Consider the following 19,051-nt stretch of genomic DNA (forward strand, 5'->3'; position numbering starts at 1 on the left):
AGATTTCTCACAGTATTACAAAAATATAAATATGATTCAAACCACCGCAGCGCAGTGCCTCTAATACCTATGGCATGCTCTAATATCTGTAATAAAATTTTATGGTCAACAGTATGAAAAGCAGCACTGAGGTCTAACAGAACAAGCACAGAGATGAGTCCACTGTCCGAGGCCATAAGAAGATCATTTGTAACCTTCACTAATGCTGTTTCTGTACTATGATGGATTCTAAAACCTGACTGAAACTCTTCAAATAGACCATTCCTCTGCAGATGATCAGTTAGCTGTTTTACAACTACCCTTTCAAGAATTTTTGAGAGAAAAGGAAGGTTAGAGATTGGCCTATAATTAGCTAAGATAGCTGGGTCAAGTGATGGCTTTTTAAGTAATGGTTTAATTACTGCCACCTTAAAAGCCTGTGGTACATAGCCAACTAATAAAGATAGATTGATCATATTTAAGATCGAAGCATTAAATAATGGTAGGGCTTCCTTGAGCAGCCTGGTAGGAATGGGGTCTAATAGACATGTTAATGGTTTGGATGAAGTAACTAATGAAAATAACTCAGACAGAACAATCTGAGAGAAAGAGTCTAACCAAATACCGGCATCACTGAAAGCAGCCAAAGATAACGATACGTCTTTGGGATGGTTATGAGTAATTTTTTCTCTAATAGTTAAAATTTTATTAGCAAAGAAAGTCATGGAGTCATTACTAGTTAAACTTAAAGGAATACTCAGCTCAATAGAGCTCTGACTCTTTGTCAGCCTGGCTACAGTGCTGAAAAGAAACCTGGGGTTGTTCTTATTTTCTTCAATTAGTGATGAGTAGTAAGATGTCCTAGCTTTACAGAGGGCTTTTTTTATAGAGCAACAGACTCTTTTTCCAGGCTAAGTGAAGATCTTCTAAATTAGTGAGACGCCATTTCCTCTCCAACTTACGGGTTATCTGCTTTAAGCTGCGAGTTTGTGAGTTATACCACGGAGTCAGGCACTTCCGATTTAAAGCTCTCTTTTTCAGAGGAGCTACAGCATCCAAAGTTGTCTTCAATGAGGATGTAAAACTATTGACGAGATACTCTATCTCACTTACAGAGTTTAGGTAGCTACTCTGCACTGTGTTGGTATATGGCATTAGAGAACATAAAGAAGGAATCATATCCTTAAACCTAGTTACAGCGCTTTCTAGCAAACAAAAAATTCAATAAATTGTAAAGTCAGTGGATGTTTGCAATGTGCAAAACGCTTGTGAATTAAACTGCAGTCAATTTTTTCAAAAATGAATTCCAGGATTCTTGTCTGTCCAAACAGTAAGGTAACACCGGCAAGCTCTTTGCAAGTAAAGTTTCTAGAAGGCAACATAAATGATAGCAAATTCTAAAATAATCTAAAGTAATAAATAAATTTCTGACCTACTGGATTGAGATTTAACTAAAAGTTAGTTACAATTAGCATCAGTCTTTGTGCTTTTGTGACGGAGGCCAGCAGGAGGCGCTGTGCAACAGTAGTCAGTAAACCTCACTCCTTCACAGCCAACACGACTCTCTGGCCACATGACCAGAGCCGGGTTTTTGGCCTTCTGGTCAGAGTGTCCGCCTCCCACGCCGGAGATCGTGAGTTTGTGTCCCGAGGGGAGAGAGTGGGAGGAGTCAACATCACAACACAGAAGCAGAAAGAGTACAGTTGCTACGCTTTAGCAGTTAAAGGTCTATTAATTGTGTCAATGATAAAATGTTTTTATTTTGAAGGAAACTCATTAAATTGGTGGCTTAAAATGACGAGGAATCGGTACAATTTAGCAGAATATATTTTAGATGATCTTATTTTTTATGTGTCCGACACTTGCTTTTGACATTTAATTGTTTTATAAATGTGTGAAATTGAATCCAAGAAGCATTCTGGATATTCTGAGGAGCTGAAATACAGCAGCACTGAGGCACGTCTGTTTTAAATTCAGTGTTAATGATAAAACCATCAGAGGAGCACAGTCGTAGGACATCAGTTTTTAGAACGATGTTCTGCTGCTGTGAGTGCTGAAGGAAAATCCTGTGTCCCGATGTATAACAAGACAAGACATTTACAACCAAATGCATGTTTTGAGTTTGTATTTGACCCCAACGTTGGCGACACCAACAACAACATCCAAACACAAGGAGCTCAGATGTGTTTAAAATTATTTAATTTGAGCATAAGAGGCATTATTGCTGTCTTATTTTGAATTTGATTAAGGCTCAATTCATAGAGGAAAAAATTCTCAAGAATGAACTAAACTACTGGACATATCAAAGTGATCATGCTATGGTTGTACTGGGAACTGGAAATGGACTCGAGTCCAGTGAGGCAGGAGTTCAGGGAAACAGCTGATGGTCACAATGATGATGAATGTGAAGCTGAAGCGACTGAGAGCAGCAGCTGAAGACGGGTTAGAGGTGCGGGAAGCCAGGTGGGCCAGTGGAACTGGTGGTGGCTGTGGACTGCACAAAAAGAAGAGAAAGCACAAAAATCAGGGTTCAGTCATGAAACTTAGGGGGGAAAAAACAAACAGATCAAGAGAACACTAGGAATAGAACTGGAGGTTAGTATTACCGCTCCAGGGAACACTCCTCCTGTTCAGCCGGGGCTTCAGTAGGCGCCGCTCATTTGGTGCAGGTGTGCCACAGCCACAGGTGTTGGTGATGATTCACTGGCAGAGACACACCGGAAACAAAGAGGAACCAGACCAAACCTCCAGACCACAGCAAAACATGCAACTGAGTTTCATACATTTCTGCTGAGAGGAGAAATGTGCATGGGAGGAATCACACCCAAGACCTTCTTGCTGTGAGGAAAGAGTGCTAACCACTGATCCACGTGCAACAGCTGTGTTTTTGTTCTTGCGTGATTTGTGTTCAAGCTTCTGTTTCAACAGTAGATGGGCGTGGTTGTGCCTTCTTGTTTGTCTGTCACAAATTCTGCACAGTGGTGAGAAATGAGTGGAGTGAGCCAGACAGAGAGGATGGACCTCACATGGAGCGATGCAGGCTGCTGAATCATCAGCCTGCAGGGATTGTGGCTCTCACTTTGTATGCTTATGTGTTCCCTGCTTCACCAGTGGAAATGACATCCACTTCATAGCTATGTGATGGAGGAGCTGGTAGACTGTAGCACGGCTATCACCGCTTCCTCGGCACCACCATCACCCAGGCCCTCAAGTGGGAGTCAACCATCAGCTCCCTCATCAAGAAGGCCCAGCAGAGGATGTACTTCCTGTGGCAGCTGAAGAAGGCCAAGCTGCCTGTCCAGCTGATGGTGCAGTTCTACACGGCCATCATCGAGTCCATCCTCTGCTCCTCCATCACGGTGTGGTACGCCGGGGCCACAGCCAGGGACAGACACAGACTGCAGCGCATTGTGGCCTCTGCTGAGAAGGTGATCGGCTGTAGCCTTCCATCTCTCCACGACCTGCACGTCTCCAGGACTCTGGGCTGAGCAGGTCGGATCACAGCCGACCCTTCTCACCCTGCACACCGTCTGTTCAAACCACTCCCCTCGGGCAGGAGGCTACGGTCCATCCGGACCAGAACCTCCCGCCATAAGAACAGTTTCTTCCCCTCTGCCGTTAGACTCATGAACTCCTCATAACTCAGTCACCTTAAGCTTAACTCTGTCACTTTATCATTTTATCACGGGTCACTTTAGACGATGTACTTTGGTTTTAATTGCACTCCTCCCACTGCACTGTTTTTTTCTGTTCCTCTTTCTTTCTGTTTTTCTGTTGCACACAGCCTTTCATATTTCATATGTCATTTTTTATCTTATATTTGGTCTTATTTTGGCACATATTGTATATTGTATCTTAGCATTTTATATTGCTCTCTGTTTAATGTTGCACCATTATATCGAAGCAAATTCCTAGTCTGTGAATCCTGTTCATTGGCAATGGCAGTAAACTTCTTCTGATTCTGATTCTGAAACACAAGTCATCTGAAAGAAGTTCTTCCAGTGTTGGATTTTATCTTTCAATGACGCTAAGCAACAAGAAAAACAGAAGCAATACTAAGGTGATCGCCGGCCACTAGCCCTAAGCTTCACTAAAAGACCCAGACTTTAGATAAGGTTGAGGCCGCGGCACACTCCGTTTACTAATACAATGAATTTAAACACAGTGCAGAGAAGGAAATCACATAAAGCATGCACCAGTACCGTATTTAGTATACTACGTACTTCTCAGAATGAAGGTGAACATCGGCTACGACAGTTTGACCATGATCCTGCATGCAGGTGATTCAGGGTTGAAGCCCCCAGCAGCTGGAGAAGGTCAAGGACCCGCCCACAGTTCACCTGGCTGCAGCAAATGGTTACTTTCAAAAGTTGGGGTTTTTGGTTTTCACAGTAAAAATAACAAACCTTTCTACTTGGATTTTATGTTTTTTTTGTGTGTGATTTTAGGTTCACTGTGTTAATGCAGTAGGTCAGAATGAATGAGAAACACAGGTGAGGTCACACAGGTGAGGTTGTGCTGAAAAAAATGACACCAAACAAGGTCAGGTAAACACTTTTTAAAGGTAAATTATAATGGTAAAACCAAAAGTAGTCAAAAACAGCCAGTTATACCCTGGACTTCAGAGGGTTAAGGCCCGGTCACACGGCTCAGCTCGTTGGATCTTTAGTTATTGATCCGTTCAGATATCGTCAGTGTTCGTGCAAGACGTCGGACTTGGGAGGTTGGATGAAGTTGGACAACAATCAAACGGAATGCTGACGATACGGGAACTACGCAAACGATGAGGAACTGTGAAGACGAGGCTGGACGACGGTTAAACAATGTCTCCGAAAGTCAACGAAAGTCCAGATTTCTTGTGTCATTTTGGCTTCGTTAGTGCCGTGTGACCGGGACTTTACCTGACCTGGATGTTGGGCTGAAACGGGATCCTAAGTATTAAATCTTACTCTCCTGCAGATATGGTACGTGATATGAACGTCGTGTTGGACATCATTTCACATCCACGTCTTCAGTTCCCAAACACCATATGACTCCACGTCCTTATTGACATGTTCGATGGCGCACAAAGGAAGCACTGGTTTAAACATGCAGTGGTTCAGGGTTTAGTCTGTGAGGAGAAGCTGATCTGAGCTCTCAGCTGCCTGGCGTCTGCTGGCAAATAAAGGTGCAGGTGACACTGTTAATGAATCAGAACTCAGTGGCAGTCACTCTGATTACAGCTGTTCTGCTGAATCAAGGACTTTAAAATGAAGCCAGTGGTGTTTTCTGTCTTTCTCTGTCCATCACAGTGTATGTGTGTGTGTGTGTGTGTGTGTGTGTGTGTGTGTGTGTGTGTGTGTGTGTGTGTGTGTGTGTGTGTGTGTGTGTGTGTGTGTGTGTGAACACATCCGTTGTCTCTCTCCTCGTGCTGTCTCTGAAGGAGTGGCCTGGGGTTTGCTGTGGTGGTGCTGATGAAACGGTTCTTCTTGTCCTTGTGTTATCTGATGGACGCAGGAGGAAGGGGACAGATTGGACACATTTATTCTGTGTTAGAGGACCATTTCTACTTTGTAGGTTTTTTCTCCTATTGCATTTAAATCTACGAGTTCACCAAACCTGCCATTGTGCACCAGAGCTTTTTTAATTGCTCCATTAAAAGGTAGTTTTGCTGCTGAAAAATCTGCAGTATTTTTCATATTCTTCGATTTAAAAGTAGAAAAAATGATTTCGCTTGAAACATGAGCAAGTCTGTATTTAGCCTATCCACATCAAACGTTACACACAATTTAATCTTGAGGGGCATCAGCTGTGTCTCGTTAGGGAGGGTCCACGACATATAAACCAGGTGCTCACGTGGCTGCAGACGTTCTTGTACACTTGCTTCAGGTGCACCACCAGCACAACACTGTGCACTTAAGCACAAGATATTTTTCACTGTGACACTGTTCTATTACAGCATTATTTTATTGTGTGTTTTTGCCCCCACGTTTTGAGAGGAGTAGCATGTCCTGTCCTATTATGTATATAACAAAATATACGGATAACACATAAAGTACATTGACTGTTTCATTGTCAGTTGGTAGATATTGACGTATGGTGGACATGCGGTTAGTGTGGTTAGAGCACAAGACTACTCCTGCTCACTGTCCATGTGTAGAATACGTGGGAGGTTTCTCGTATGCCGCTGGTGAAATACCACTGCTCTTATCGTTTTTTCACTTATGCGGGGAGGCAAACCCCAACCCCGAGGGGGCTCTCGCTTCTGGCATCATCAGCTCTCAACTGGAGGGCTGGCTCTGTCTTGGGGGTTGAGCTGGAATCTGTGGTGGAGGTGTCAGAGAGGAGGATGTTGAGGAAACTGCTCAGCATCTGGGACGGCACCTCCCACGCCCTGCACGCCACACTGATGTTCTATCAGAGCACCTTCAGCCACAGACTGAGGCCACTGAAGTGCACCATGGAATGCCACAGGAGGTCCTTCCTACCTGTGGCAATCAAACTGTAGAATTCCTTCCCCCTTTGCAGGATGAACACATAATGAACAGAGTTACTCAGAGTTACATAGAATATTGTTGAACATCTTATGCAGATGTCTTAAAAAAATTCAAAAGACATTGTTCACTGTTTACTGTCACTGGTTCAGAACTCTGGCAAAATAATTTCCTTCGGGATAAATGACATTGATCTTATTCTTATGTAATGTGGAAGGACATCTGGTGCCAAATCAACATGTAGATCCTTGGATTTTCTGTGGTGACCCCAAAAGGATGGGGAGAGTCTCCCCCCAAAAAACTTACTTATTAAGGGTTTAAATGTGCAAAGGTCTGCTGGTTCACACAACACAATTACAGTTTCACCACATATTAAAACGATCTTAGAGCCAGTTATACCTACAGGAAAAGCTTTAACAGGTATTTGTGTGTAATGATTGTCACAGTTCATCAATGCACTGCTGATTCGAGCTGCAGATGCTCCAACTGTCCATTTTCAAATTAATGGACAGTTAATGTCTCATTAATTTATCTGCATCATTTTTTGTTAGCATCATTAAAATATGTTTCTAACGGCCTGCCAGGCCTGTATTATTATAGGGAAAAAACTGATTACTCAGTGTTGACGGTATTGTGCAGTCTGTGTCATGGTGCACTGTCACACCAGCTTTAAAGCTGGGAGGAATCAAACACAGACACATTCAGACACCTCACAGAAAGGAACTTTGGAGAGGGATTCAACCCATGAGCTTGCTTCTGTGAGGCAGGAGAGCTAACAAATTCTTCATGCTGCTGTTGGTTGAGTTATTTCTAAGGTGCAAAGTGCAGGTTTTTAGTTATTATTATTATTATTATTTGACATTTTAGTCGTGTTGCCGTTGCAGCAACATTTAACTGAAGAGTAAAGACAGCAAACAAACTACCAGAAATCATTAAGTTGGGTTAATAGCTGACCGCCCATGAACTAAAACTAAAGACTCTGAGAAATTAGGGGAAGAGGTTTGAAAACATAATTGATCCAGTTGTTTGATTGACAGACGGCTGACAGTGATGCAGCATGTGTTCTAATGACGTGGTGCATCTAGTGTTCACACACATTTTATGTTACAGCCTTATTCCAAAATGGATGAAACTCATTTTTTTCTCAAAGTTCAAGTCACAACACCCCATAATGACCATGTGAAAAAAGTTTTTTTTTTTTTTTGCAAATTTATTAAATAAAAAACAAGCACTGGGAATATTTTCCGGGTGCACTGTACGTCGAGCTTAAACACTTCCTGTAAATGTCTGCGATGGCCTGGGGCGGGTGCATGGCCCCTTGCAGCACCAGTGCACGCTCCTACACCTACTCTGTGTCTCTGCACTGTGGAATATTCCACTGCTCATTTATTTTAAATTAATTTGTTGTTTGTATGTTTCAGTTCTGTTTTTAATTTGTTCATATATTTGTGATAGGTTTAATTTTGTTTAAATTGTAGAACATTTTGTAACTAATAATAATAATAATTATTATTATATGCACATTTTATCCAGAGATTCTTGTATCAAGATGTGACAGAGTGATTTAAAAGATCCTGAGCAGCACTGAGAATGATCAAAACACAGACCAGTCTGTACTGCAAACATACCACAAACTATACCAGATCTTAATTTACCACAAGAGGTTGGGGAGGTGGGCGGAGTTTCCAAACCTGCCATTAAAGCACTTGAATCTGGTAGTGATGGTAAACATATTCAACAGAGTGCATTGAAATGGATGTTAGTTGACTTTGCTGTTGAAGTATGAATGGATGAGGATTTATGATACTGGCACTCTTAGCAAAACTCTACCTGCATTAATAGTAAATGTCCACCAGGTGGAGATATTGCTCTATTTCAAGAACCTTGAGTGTAGCTGCAGTGGGACACCGACAGTGATTGATCTGTGGCTTATATTAGTAGATGAGTGAGCAGATAGTAAATATGAGTGAAGTCATGAATGAGTGGACAACAGCAAGAAAAAGTTGTGACTTCAGCTCGCATCCTGAGCTTTCTTCTTAATGTGTGAGGAGGAATTAAGGTTGGGGAACCCAGCAGCATGAAGCCCAGTGCCACTGCAGCACAGTCCTGTTTGCCATTTTAAACCCGTCTGGCTTTTCCTGGAATTTCTGCAGTAGTTTGTGTTTAATGTCTTGGAGAGGGAAAAAAAAGGCATTGAGGCCAAACTGCTCGTGTTCAGTATCTGTGCTGATGTTCAGAACTTCTTCTCTCTGCTTCCCAGATCTGATCCAGGCCACACAGGAGTCCAATGTGAACGTCCCACAGATGGCGGACACGCTGATCGAGAGGGCCGGCAACGCCAGCTGGGTGGTGGTTTTCAAAGCGCTGATCACCACGCACCATCTCATGGTGCACGGCAACGAGGTGATGCTCGAAACACTCACACACAAACTCGTTCCTTGGCTCAGCATCAGGTGTTAAAGGTGCTCTGGAGTCAGACTGTTCTGCAGCGTGTGGTCTTAACTTTCCAGCTGTTGTCTGTCGTCACGGTAGTAGGTCGTGCCACATGCCCGTCAGTTGACTGCTGATGGTTTTCGATGTGTGCATCATCTCGAACCAAACATTTGGTTGGGTGGTAACAAAGATGGCGTCCATTTTCTGAAACCAGTTGTTCCAGTTAAGAGTCATGGGGGCGGGGGGGCGGGGGGTAGAGCCTATCCCAGCAGCTCATAGGCTAGAGGCGGGTTGACCCCGGACAGGAGATCAGTCTATCACAGGGTCACATAGAGACAGACAAACACATTCACACCTATGTTCAGTTCAGAGTCACCAGTTCATGTAACCTGTATGTGTTTGGAAGTGGGAGGAGCCTGGAGCACGTGGAGAGAACCCACACGGACACGGGGAGAACATGCAAACGCCACACAGAAAAGACCAGATTGGACAAAAAATTAGGAACCTTCTCACTGTGAGGCAACAGTGCTAACCACTGATCCACTGTGCCGCCAGTACAGTAACACGTATGAAGTGTTTCTAAACACAAATTAACAACATCCATTTGTTTTTTTGTCCACAATATTTGTTGTGTTTGGGTTTGCAGTTGTTTTGGGTCAAGACTAAGATCCAGATTTTCTGTGACTTCCTGGACTGGGCCATCAGAAATGTGTCTGTTGAACTGGTAGAGACATTTACTGATCTCAGCAGTGATATTCACGTCTCCGGGTCCTCAGCCTTTTAGATCATGAGACGCCTGGACAGAGCTAATAGAGTCATGAGGTGGCTGGACAGAAGGGTTTGGAGATGATGGCACCTTTTCAGGAGAATGAATGTCCAAGTCTGTCAGGTCCTGGTTCTTTCTGTCTTACTGTTTAGTTGGTTGGACACTAGTCAGTGAGTTAAGGGCCCCGACACACATAGCAAGAACGTGCAGGAACCAGCTCGACACGACAAATATGGCCCTAATCCAGACGCAGTCGGCAGGGAAAGAGGCGTGTAGACTGTGGACGGATCCTGTCCAGATTACCTCATCCACACCTTCACCATCACATCCACAGTGTTTTAGACAACAGGTAGACAACACAGACTGCTGTCAGACGGCCATAAAAGGCGTCTGATGTCCAAACGTCTGGATGGCAAACACGGGACATGACTGGGAGGGAGCGCTGTGTCCTCCCCTTTGCACAGTCCCTGCCGGTACTGGACATTGGAGTACAACCAACGTATGGACCAGACTCACGCCATGTCAAAGCCAGCATCGGTGCAGTCACTCACTCACTCATGCAATCACATTGTCACTCGTCCTCCCCTTCCCAGCGCTACTGACCTCACGTGCGTGTGCGTGCATAGAACAGGTGCTGAAATGATGAAAGGATCATTCTGTGTGTGTGTGTTCGTAACGACTGAACGAGCCGCTACGCGTGCGCTTGGAGCACTTGGAGCAAGAGTTCTTGTGTTCTTGTGAACTTTAATTTCAGGTTTTTGTTTTTGTTTTTGCTCACTTCAGCAGCACAATGCAACTCTGTACATCACGATGTCCAGTTGGATCATCACATGGGATTTATTTTTGCCGTGGTTGTTTACAGCTGGGTGAGAAGGTTTTCACCACACGCTGTGGTCCCTGGCTCCTGTCCGCACAATGAAACACTCCTGGTTCCACACTGGAGGTGAGATTCATGTTTAATGATGTTGTCATGGCCTGGCGATAAAGTTTCTCGTCATCCCTCCTACAGAGTCTAGATGGTGATCAAGTAATAATATGTATATTACAGCGGTGAGATCTGTTCAGCTCCGAGCCTCTGGCATGTGCACTGATGCATTACTGTGCATGAGCCCATGGAGAGGTGCTGCTGCCAGTGGTGTCACAGATATGATGGCCACAAAATTTCACATTATTTCTGTTGCCCATGGGAAGAAATGGAGATGTATCTGTACGGTCAGGTCTATTAAGGATATAACAGCCTGTTCAGATCTGCTGCGGCATGCGCTGTGCGATGCATTGACCTGCAGCGGCACACAGTACTTTCAGTTTGATTGTGCGCTGTTCACACCCACTGCACATGATGAATGCGTGCCACATACATGTTATTAAATATCAACATTTCCTTTGCCCTCCCTGTCCGGGGTCCAGTGGAGGTGGACAGACGTGGTACAACGTGTCAGCAGGCTTTGCTGTGACTGATTCATCTCAGAGTTCAATCAACAACAATCAGATCGTTTCAGATGCTGTTATGATGCTGTCAGAATATGCAGACTGCCATCAGATGACACACAGACTGACACACATAGACTGCCGTCAGATGTGCATCCCATTTCGACAGCGCAAACAGTGTTTTGAACTGTGCAGCACACTCGGGACAACTGAGCAAATGGGACTAAATATGTAGACTGCTCACAGACTGCCGTCCGTCCGTCTTCAGACCGCACCTCAGTACTTCCTGGCTGTGGCCGGATGTGTCATTCTGAAGCCATTCGGCCTCAATCAGGAATCAGGCGGAATGGGAAAAGGAGCCTAAATTCTTGCCACACTCAGAAGGACAGATATACTGACAGTTGTCTAGGAATACTTAGAACGTGGTCCTAACGTGCCTCAAATGATTCTTGCACATTCTGTGTGCATTAGCTTTTGAATGCAGTTCACATGTAGTTGGAACACAGTAAGAATACCAGAATGTTGTTAGAATGCAGTTGGAATATTAAGAATGCACTTCGAATGCCGTACGAGTGCAGCTCGATTGCCACCCGAAGTCTGGTTGGAAGGCAGTTGGGGGCGGGGGGGCAGAGTGAGCACCAATCTGCTGCCGTTTCTCTCTTCTTGATTTCGAAAGACATCAAACCGATGAACTGAAATCATGTATACCAGGTTCTTCTGATTGTCGCATTACTGTAGTTCATGTAAACTTGACAGATGAGATTATTGCGGCCATCAGATCACCAACGTCCGTAACTGTTATTACCAGTGCAGCCACCAGTAACAGCCAACAGTCCGTGATGCACTTCAGGAAAACCTGGATTACATCTTTCAGTTCATAAACTGGATGTACTTCAAAATCCAGAAAAGAGGAGAAATACAGAAGACAGCTCTCTCTCTCTCTCTCTCTCTCTCTCGCTCTCTCTTTATATATATATATCTATATATATATAGATATATATAGATATATACACATGCTAACTTACGTGTTGTCCATGGGGATCCACGGACTCTAGATTGGGTCGTGCTTATCTCTCTTTCTCTCTCCAGGAAATTAGCACTTTAGAATGATGACTCAAACAAAGGATGTTGAATTAGGCTTTTGGATCCTGGCAATTCACATCATTTAGTTTTATAATAAAGTGATTCTTGGGGTTGTTTGTGGCACAGACAATTTCATATGTATGCCATAGATGGGCATGCAGTGTTGCTATGGTAACCCTTGCTGTGCTTGTCTGTGGAGCTGCACTAAATAAAGGTTTTATTTAAGATGAAAGTGTGTCGACACCACCTGCTTTGACACGATTCTCCTTTGTTGACATTGTAAATCTTTTACCCGCCCGCTGCCACCAACAGCGAGGTTCTAACCGCCTGCTCCCACAAGATGTGCGTTGGCTCCTACAGGACTGTTGGGTCCAATGCAGGGCTCTAACTGGAGGTGCAGTCCAGCTCATCCGTGGCACATTTGGGACATGCTGGCAGCATTTGATGTGCTGGACCATTTCAATCTCCCCTTGAACACGCTTAGAATTGTTATGTTTCGGACGCGGGCGGAGAACCGACCCAGCGTTTGAAGGAGCCAGCATAAAATAAGCAGAGCACGGTTCAAAAGATAACAGAATTTAATAAACATAACAGTGTAGTGCTAAACAACCAAAAATGTCCGCGGTCTGGTGAGGTGAAAACACGGCGCGCTCTCAGCAGTTCGGACCCAGGGACCCCGCCGACACCCCCCAGGTGGCCGCGACAAACCGAGTCTGCGAAGAAAGAAAACATGAGGTGAGTCCAACTCCACACAGAGAGACACAACTCAAAGGTGCACGCAATCAGCAAACACTTCTGGCTTAAATCTATACATCAGCTTCTCACCCTGCAGGCACGGAACAACTCAGTTCAAATCTCCACTGCAGCAGAAGCTGATTAGACAATTAGCATAACGTGACAGCTCACTAACACAAGGTGTGAGGGACACCAACCACTGTCATTACTTCATGAAAGTCACCAAAAACCGAATTACCTCAGGAAGTGTGCTGAAGAGCGTGAGACCTCACCCAATCCTCCTTCACAGACTGTGGCGTCAAACCTGGAGCGGTCTCTGCGTCCGTGATGGTGAGATTGTTCTCCTGACGTCGATCTCACACGTCTGCTCACAAGGTCGAGTCTCTGGCAATCACACACTGTGCATTCAAGGTTTAAATGCAGCAATCTCTGATTAAGACAAAATACACCACAGCTGTGAGTCCTGATGACCTGCACATGATAACAAGCCTCAGGTGTTCAGGGTGAGGTCCTGATGCTCAGCCACTCAGTCCTGAATGCATACCACCTGGTGGGAGAAACAGAAAACAAAAACCAAACCAGCCAAACACCCCAGCCCACAACAAGAATGTTGGGAATGCTGGTAGGATGCCGTTAGGATACATAGAATGCAGTCAGACCGTGATCAGAATGCACATCGACTGCTGTTTGATAAATTTCCACTTCAACTGCACAGTTGTCGGTCAGCCTGAATGTAGAGCACATGCACTGAACTGTTGAGGTGCATTCGAGGTGGAAAAATATCGAACGCTGGTCGAAGTGCAGTCTGACCGCAATCTGACTGCATTCTAAATAGTCGTACGGCATGAAAACGGCATTCAAAGCATTCTGCTCACGTTCAAGAGGCAGTTTGGAATGATCCGCCACGTCGAATCCTGGCCAAATGTCCTGACTGTGCCTGAACACATCATGAGTGCACCTCGAATGCTGTGGGAATATATTTCTTTGACCCTCAGTGGGACCTCATTCCTCATTCGTACGGCTTGTAAGTGCATTCGTCATATTCTCACTGCATTCTGACAGCTGTCAGGGTGATAGACCTGTGTTCCACCTACATTTGTACTGTGTTTGGATGCTCATGTGCACAGCGTGTGCACGGATCAGTCGGGCAGGTTGAAGTGCAGTCTGAGTCTGCAGTCTGAACGGCTGTCTTCATAATTCTTATTCCCTCACAGACGTGGCACGAATTTTGTTTTCTTTTTGACATTCTACCTGATTCATGCTCATTCTTGCTCCGTGTGACGGAGCCTTTAAGAAGACTCAGATGAAGAGGATCACTTACGTTGTGAAGGAACATCAGTGATGACATTTGGAACATGTTGGGGGTTCACATGTGCATGATCCAGCACAAGTGAAGGTGGAGAAGACCAAGTGGAGATGGACCTGTTGTGGGTGGTTTAGCATCCAGGACCCACAGGGGTCCTGTAGTGTGGTAGATGCTGTGCCACACAGCGCCGGCGCATCCAGACCCTTCTGTCTTTGTGACATTTCAGAAATATATTTGGCACCATTCATTACCTTCATCAACTGACAGAGGAGAGGGATGTTATATGATGCGATACGATATGATACGATACACTTTATTGTCCCTTCTGGGAAATTTGTCTTGGACTCCAAGAGCTGCACAAATAAAGGTGCCAAAGCATGATTACATAACTACATATTGCACATAACTTAATGCTCACACCCCTATTGTACAGCATTCTCACACATATGGTTAAAAAGAAAATGCCATGTCATGTGACCAGTGGTGGGCACAGTTCCGCTAATCCGCTAACTGCTAATTATCAGAGCTAATGTTTTCATTATTGGATTAGCTTTTTCAGATAACTTTAAAAACCATCATCAGACCAATTATCTTTTGATAAATTTTGGTTCGATAATTTTTAGACTGCTAACATACTTTTGCAGGTGTGGTAACAGTTACAAACATTTATTAAGTCTAAAATCAGTTGAATACCTACCAGTTAAATGTTTTATAGTAGATGTGCAGTTCTATCCTCTGCAAACAGAGGAGAGCTGGTTCCAGAAAAAAAAAACAATCTGTCCTCTGCAGGCAATGGAGAACTGGTCACAGAAAAGAAAAAAAGTTTCTTACTGATACGCTCGTAATATCACCCAAGTCAGCCAGAGGCATACAGTTTTAACTTATGGTTAAAAATTTTAACAAGACTAATTTCAGACAAGTTATTTAAATTAACATCACATCTGAAGTTTTATAAAGTGAATATATCAGATATAGTTTTAGTTTAGTTTTATAGATGTTATTGTGTTTGTTTTATGTAAAATGCCAGAAAAAGCCCAGGTTGCTCCTCCATTATTTTCAGTTGGAATCATTGCAATCAATTCCTGTTTGCTATTAGAGTCCTGCTTATGTCAAACACTGTCTGTCCTCTTTGTTCCAGAGTAATATATATATAAGATGTCTGAAATTCAGTTTGCGTTTATTAAATTCCATGCATCTTAAATGTAGCAGACACAGATTAAGCTGGGCAGAAACTGTACAATATTTTCAATGATTGTACTTGGCTCCAGCTCAAACTGTACGATTTATGTTCTCACACTATACGGCCCGATGCTCTGATGCAATCTGACTGCTCACATTGTACATTCAAAAACCACGTCGCACTCATGTTTCTGGGAGCAAAACATAAACAGAAGCTTTTTTTTTCTTTTTTCAAGCTTTATTTACATTTCTTATTTTTACAAAAACTCTCGATAGGAGACATCAAAGTTTAAAAAAAAATACAAGACTTTACATGAGTTGAAAGGGGGGAAAAAGAAACAGAAGCTGCTCTCCCAAAGAGATGATCACTGTTTATGCTCTCTCCAATTCCACATCGGTGTTTGCACAGGCACAGTGCAAGAGGTTGGATGCTTGTAGCTCTTCAGCAGTGCGATACCCTCACGGCGGCTGACCAGAATATCAAACAGGTTTGATTTTCATCCGACCATACGATTGCTGATCAGGAGGTGGTCGTGAGATGTTAAATGTAGCTTGTTACTCCATGTATACTACACGATGCTGTTGTGTGTTGGGGGGTGTGGCTGGATATTTTGGTGTTCTTTTCTTTTCTTTGCTCTTCAGGTGGCATGGAAACTGATTTGTCTGTGGAGAAGGTGCTGGCTGAAGAGTCCTTCACCCTCATCAACATCATGTGTAGCACCTGTGACTGGTGCTCACATGCAACCTTAAAGACTTTCAGCTGAAGCAGATAATTGGATGGCGTTCTGCATTTAAGTCATGTGTGATTCAAGCAGAACTGCCGGGAATTCGACCTTGTGATGTTCGTTTGTGAGACGCTGAGGACCGCACCTGGGTTTGACACATCGAGCCCGTGAAGCAAGGAAGGGTGAGGACACATGCTGTCAGCACACATTAAAGGTAATTAAGTGTTTGACTAATTGTTGATAGTAACTTGGTGTTTTGTTACACAGTATACTTGAATTGTGATGAGAATTGTGCAGCTTGCTTCTCACTGCTGTGGCGTGCAGGATAAGTGATCCTCCACCTGTTGTGAGAAGCTGCTCATTTGCATAAAGTTAAAAAAGATACAGACCTGTATGTGTTGCTGATAGCGTGTGTCTTTTGAAAGATATTGTTGTAACTGCTGACTTACCTCACCTCTTCTTTGCTTCACAGAGAGTCGGTTTGTTGTGTCCACCTGGGGGGTATTTGGCGGTGGTAGTGAGTCCAGGAGCACCGGGCTTTGATCCTTGCGGGCGCTGGAGAGCGTACCAACAGTCACTCCACCAGAGGGACGCTATTTTTGTTTTTACACTTTTTATGCACAGCGGGTGTAATAAATATATTGTTTTTGGAACCGCTTTTCTGGTTATTTGTAGCGCTGGGTTCTGTCTGACGCAGGTCCGCTCCTCAACCCGCGTCGACACATAACAGATGCAGGACGCACGATTATGCTGAAACTCTGTGTGATCCAAAACATTCTCGCACGAGTGAAAAATCGGCTCAAAAAGGGCCAAAACAATATAAGCCCAGCTTTATGTAGAATTTTGTTTTGGCAAGTTTTCACGCTCTGTACTGCCATCTACTGGCCAGTCATATTCATGGCACTATTCGCCTTAAGTACTAAGCGTCTGGGCACCAGTAGATGGCAGTGTTCTATTTATTTTGACACTGAATATATATATATATATAATCACAACTTGGCTTTGTTTTGCAAATGCCTTTTTTTTACAAATAAAAAAATGGCATATTTTACAAAAGCACATTTATGTAAACACCAACACACACCACATATTAACGTGTTGGTTTTTACATAGAATGAATGAGTCAACCAATCAGTGTTAGCGGAGGCACATTTTACCCATAATCCCTTTGGCATCTGTCTGTGTTTGTTACAAAACTTCAGAATAAGTACATTATTCAACATTAACAGATATAGGTTATATTTTAACTTTGTACAAATGACAGAATTGACATTAATGGAGTTATTCTCTCAGTATTCATTTTATTTACACTTCAAAACCATAAGTAAGACCTCTGCATCACAGCGACATTGTTACTGAGCTTACTGACACTTACTGACTGCTTCACTGCTACAAAATATGTAGTAAACACGAGCTTCCAGCAGGGGGCAGGACGCTCAAAGACAGAAGTGCTGACTCATTGTTTAGGTCTGTGGTCGTCACAGAAGCAATTCAGCTTGTTAGTAATTGCAAGTGTACCAGAGACTATACTGAAAGTTATCTGTAGCTTCTGATAAATTTTTGGGTGGTTTATCAGTTTAGCTTCATAAAAGATAACTTTTCAGTTAGCTGATTATCTGTTATCGAAGCTAACTTTTTGGTTATCTGTGCCCACCACTGCATGTGACTTAGAGTAAGTATGTTCCCTGGTTTGAAGAAGAGCTGAGAAAGGTTTGACATCACAAAGAGGTAATGGAGATAAACATCACTCTGGACACACAGGCAGTATGACAGTGCAGAGTGACGCCACGTTAGTCATCGTTATTAACATTAGTGTAATCATTAAATAAATGAACAGCCTCAGCTGGTCGACGGGTTCCTGGGTTTTATTCTCCGTTAGCTGAAGGAGGCTTGTGGGGTTTATCTGTGAAGTTAGCGGTAACTGTCAGCGTGGAACAGCGTGTACGACAGTGACATCACAGAAGTGAAAATGCTCAGGTTTCTAAGACAGTGGGTCCCAGTCTGGACTCCAGTCTGCTTCTCATTTGTCTGGTAAACCAAGGTGCCAACAGACACAGTATGACACCCAAGGGAGCAAAAAAAAACCAAAAAAAATCCCCAAAATGCTTGTGGACGGCTACAGAGAGAAGGTGAAGATTAAAAATAAAAAAGATTAATACATTTATGGGTAGAAATGTGCTTTTCATTTTTGTATTTTGCACTGAAATCACCTCAGATCTGCTGTGGCGACCCGGAGTGAAGAATAACGGAGAAGCTGAGTCACTCTTTAGCATTGAAAGCTTTTGAAGAAAGGCTCATTACATAAAGTGCACATAAAATACACTTCAAAATGCTGTGAACGCAGTGACTCATCCACAGCGATCGTGAGCTGACAGGAAATGTTAAATAGTTATTATGTTCCAGTTTTTAAGTGACATGGTTCACATCGTCTTTACTTCTTGGCTGAGATGACTTTCATCACCCCCCCCCCCCCCCCCCCCCACTGATCAAATCAAATCTTGTTATTGTCATTTTTATCACACATTTCTGCAGGTGTAATAACAGTATGTTTGTCCATAATGAAAGAAATAAGAAACATAAACCACGCACGCGATGACACTAAGAGTCTATAAAATGGTGCAGCTGTAAAAACCACAGTAATGATGTGGTTTTTACAAAACAAAAACCCATCTTTCCCTCGGGCCTTACTGTAGCCAGTTCTTGAAACTTGCCACACTGCCCAACAGGGTTTTGGGCCACAACTGCCTTCCTGTTCTGACCTCAGTATGCAGAAAGACCTTGGTATCCATGGACTCTTGGTAGGTGACTTTGAACACGATCGGATTGCTCAAAGGATGCTGTGTTGTGCTGTCGTGGCAGGACTCCCCCCGTGCACTGGCTGATCTTCCTTTTAAGGCCTTCCATGGCCAACAAAAAAAAAACGTTCCCAGAACGTTATCAGAAC

The 19,051-nt window shown here is 43.6% G+C and overlaps 1 protein-coding gene across 1 annotated transcript in view; it reads left to right on the forward strand.

The window, feature by feature from the left end:
* The window catches only part of snap91a (synaptosome associated protein 91a), a 222,445-nt gene that overhangs the window by 49,381 nt on the left and 154,013 nt on the right, over window positions 1–19,051 (forward strand). Inside the window, 1 exon segment of the mRNA XM_034175421.1 lies at window positions 8,713–8,855. Within this exon segment, the coding sequence (XP_034031312.1) occupies window positions 8,713–8,855 (143 nt within the window).

Source organism: Thalassophryne amazonica, chromosome 7 (genome assembly GCF_902500255.1).
Source record: "Thalassophryne amazonica chromosome 7, fThaAma1.1, whole genome shotgun sequence".
Classification (NCBI taxonomy): domain Eukaryota; kingdom Metazoa; phylum Chordata; class Actinopteri; order Batrachoidiformes; family Batrachoididae; genus Thalassophryne; species Thalassophryne amazonica.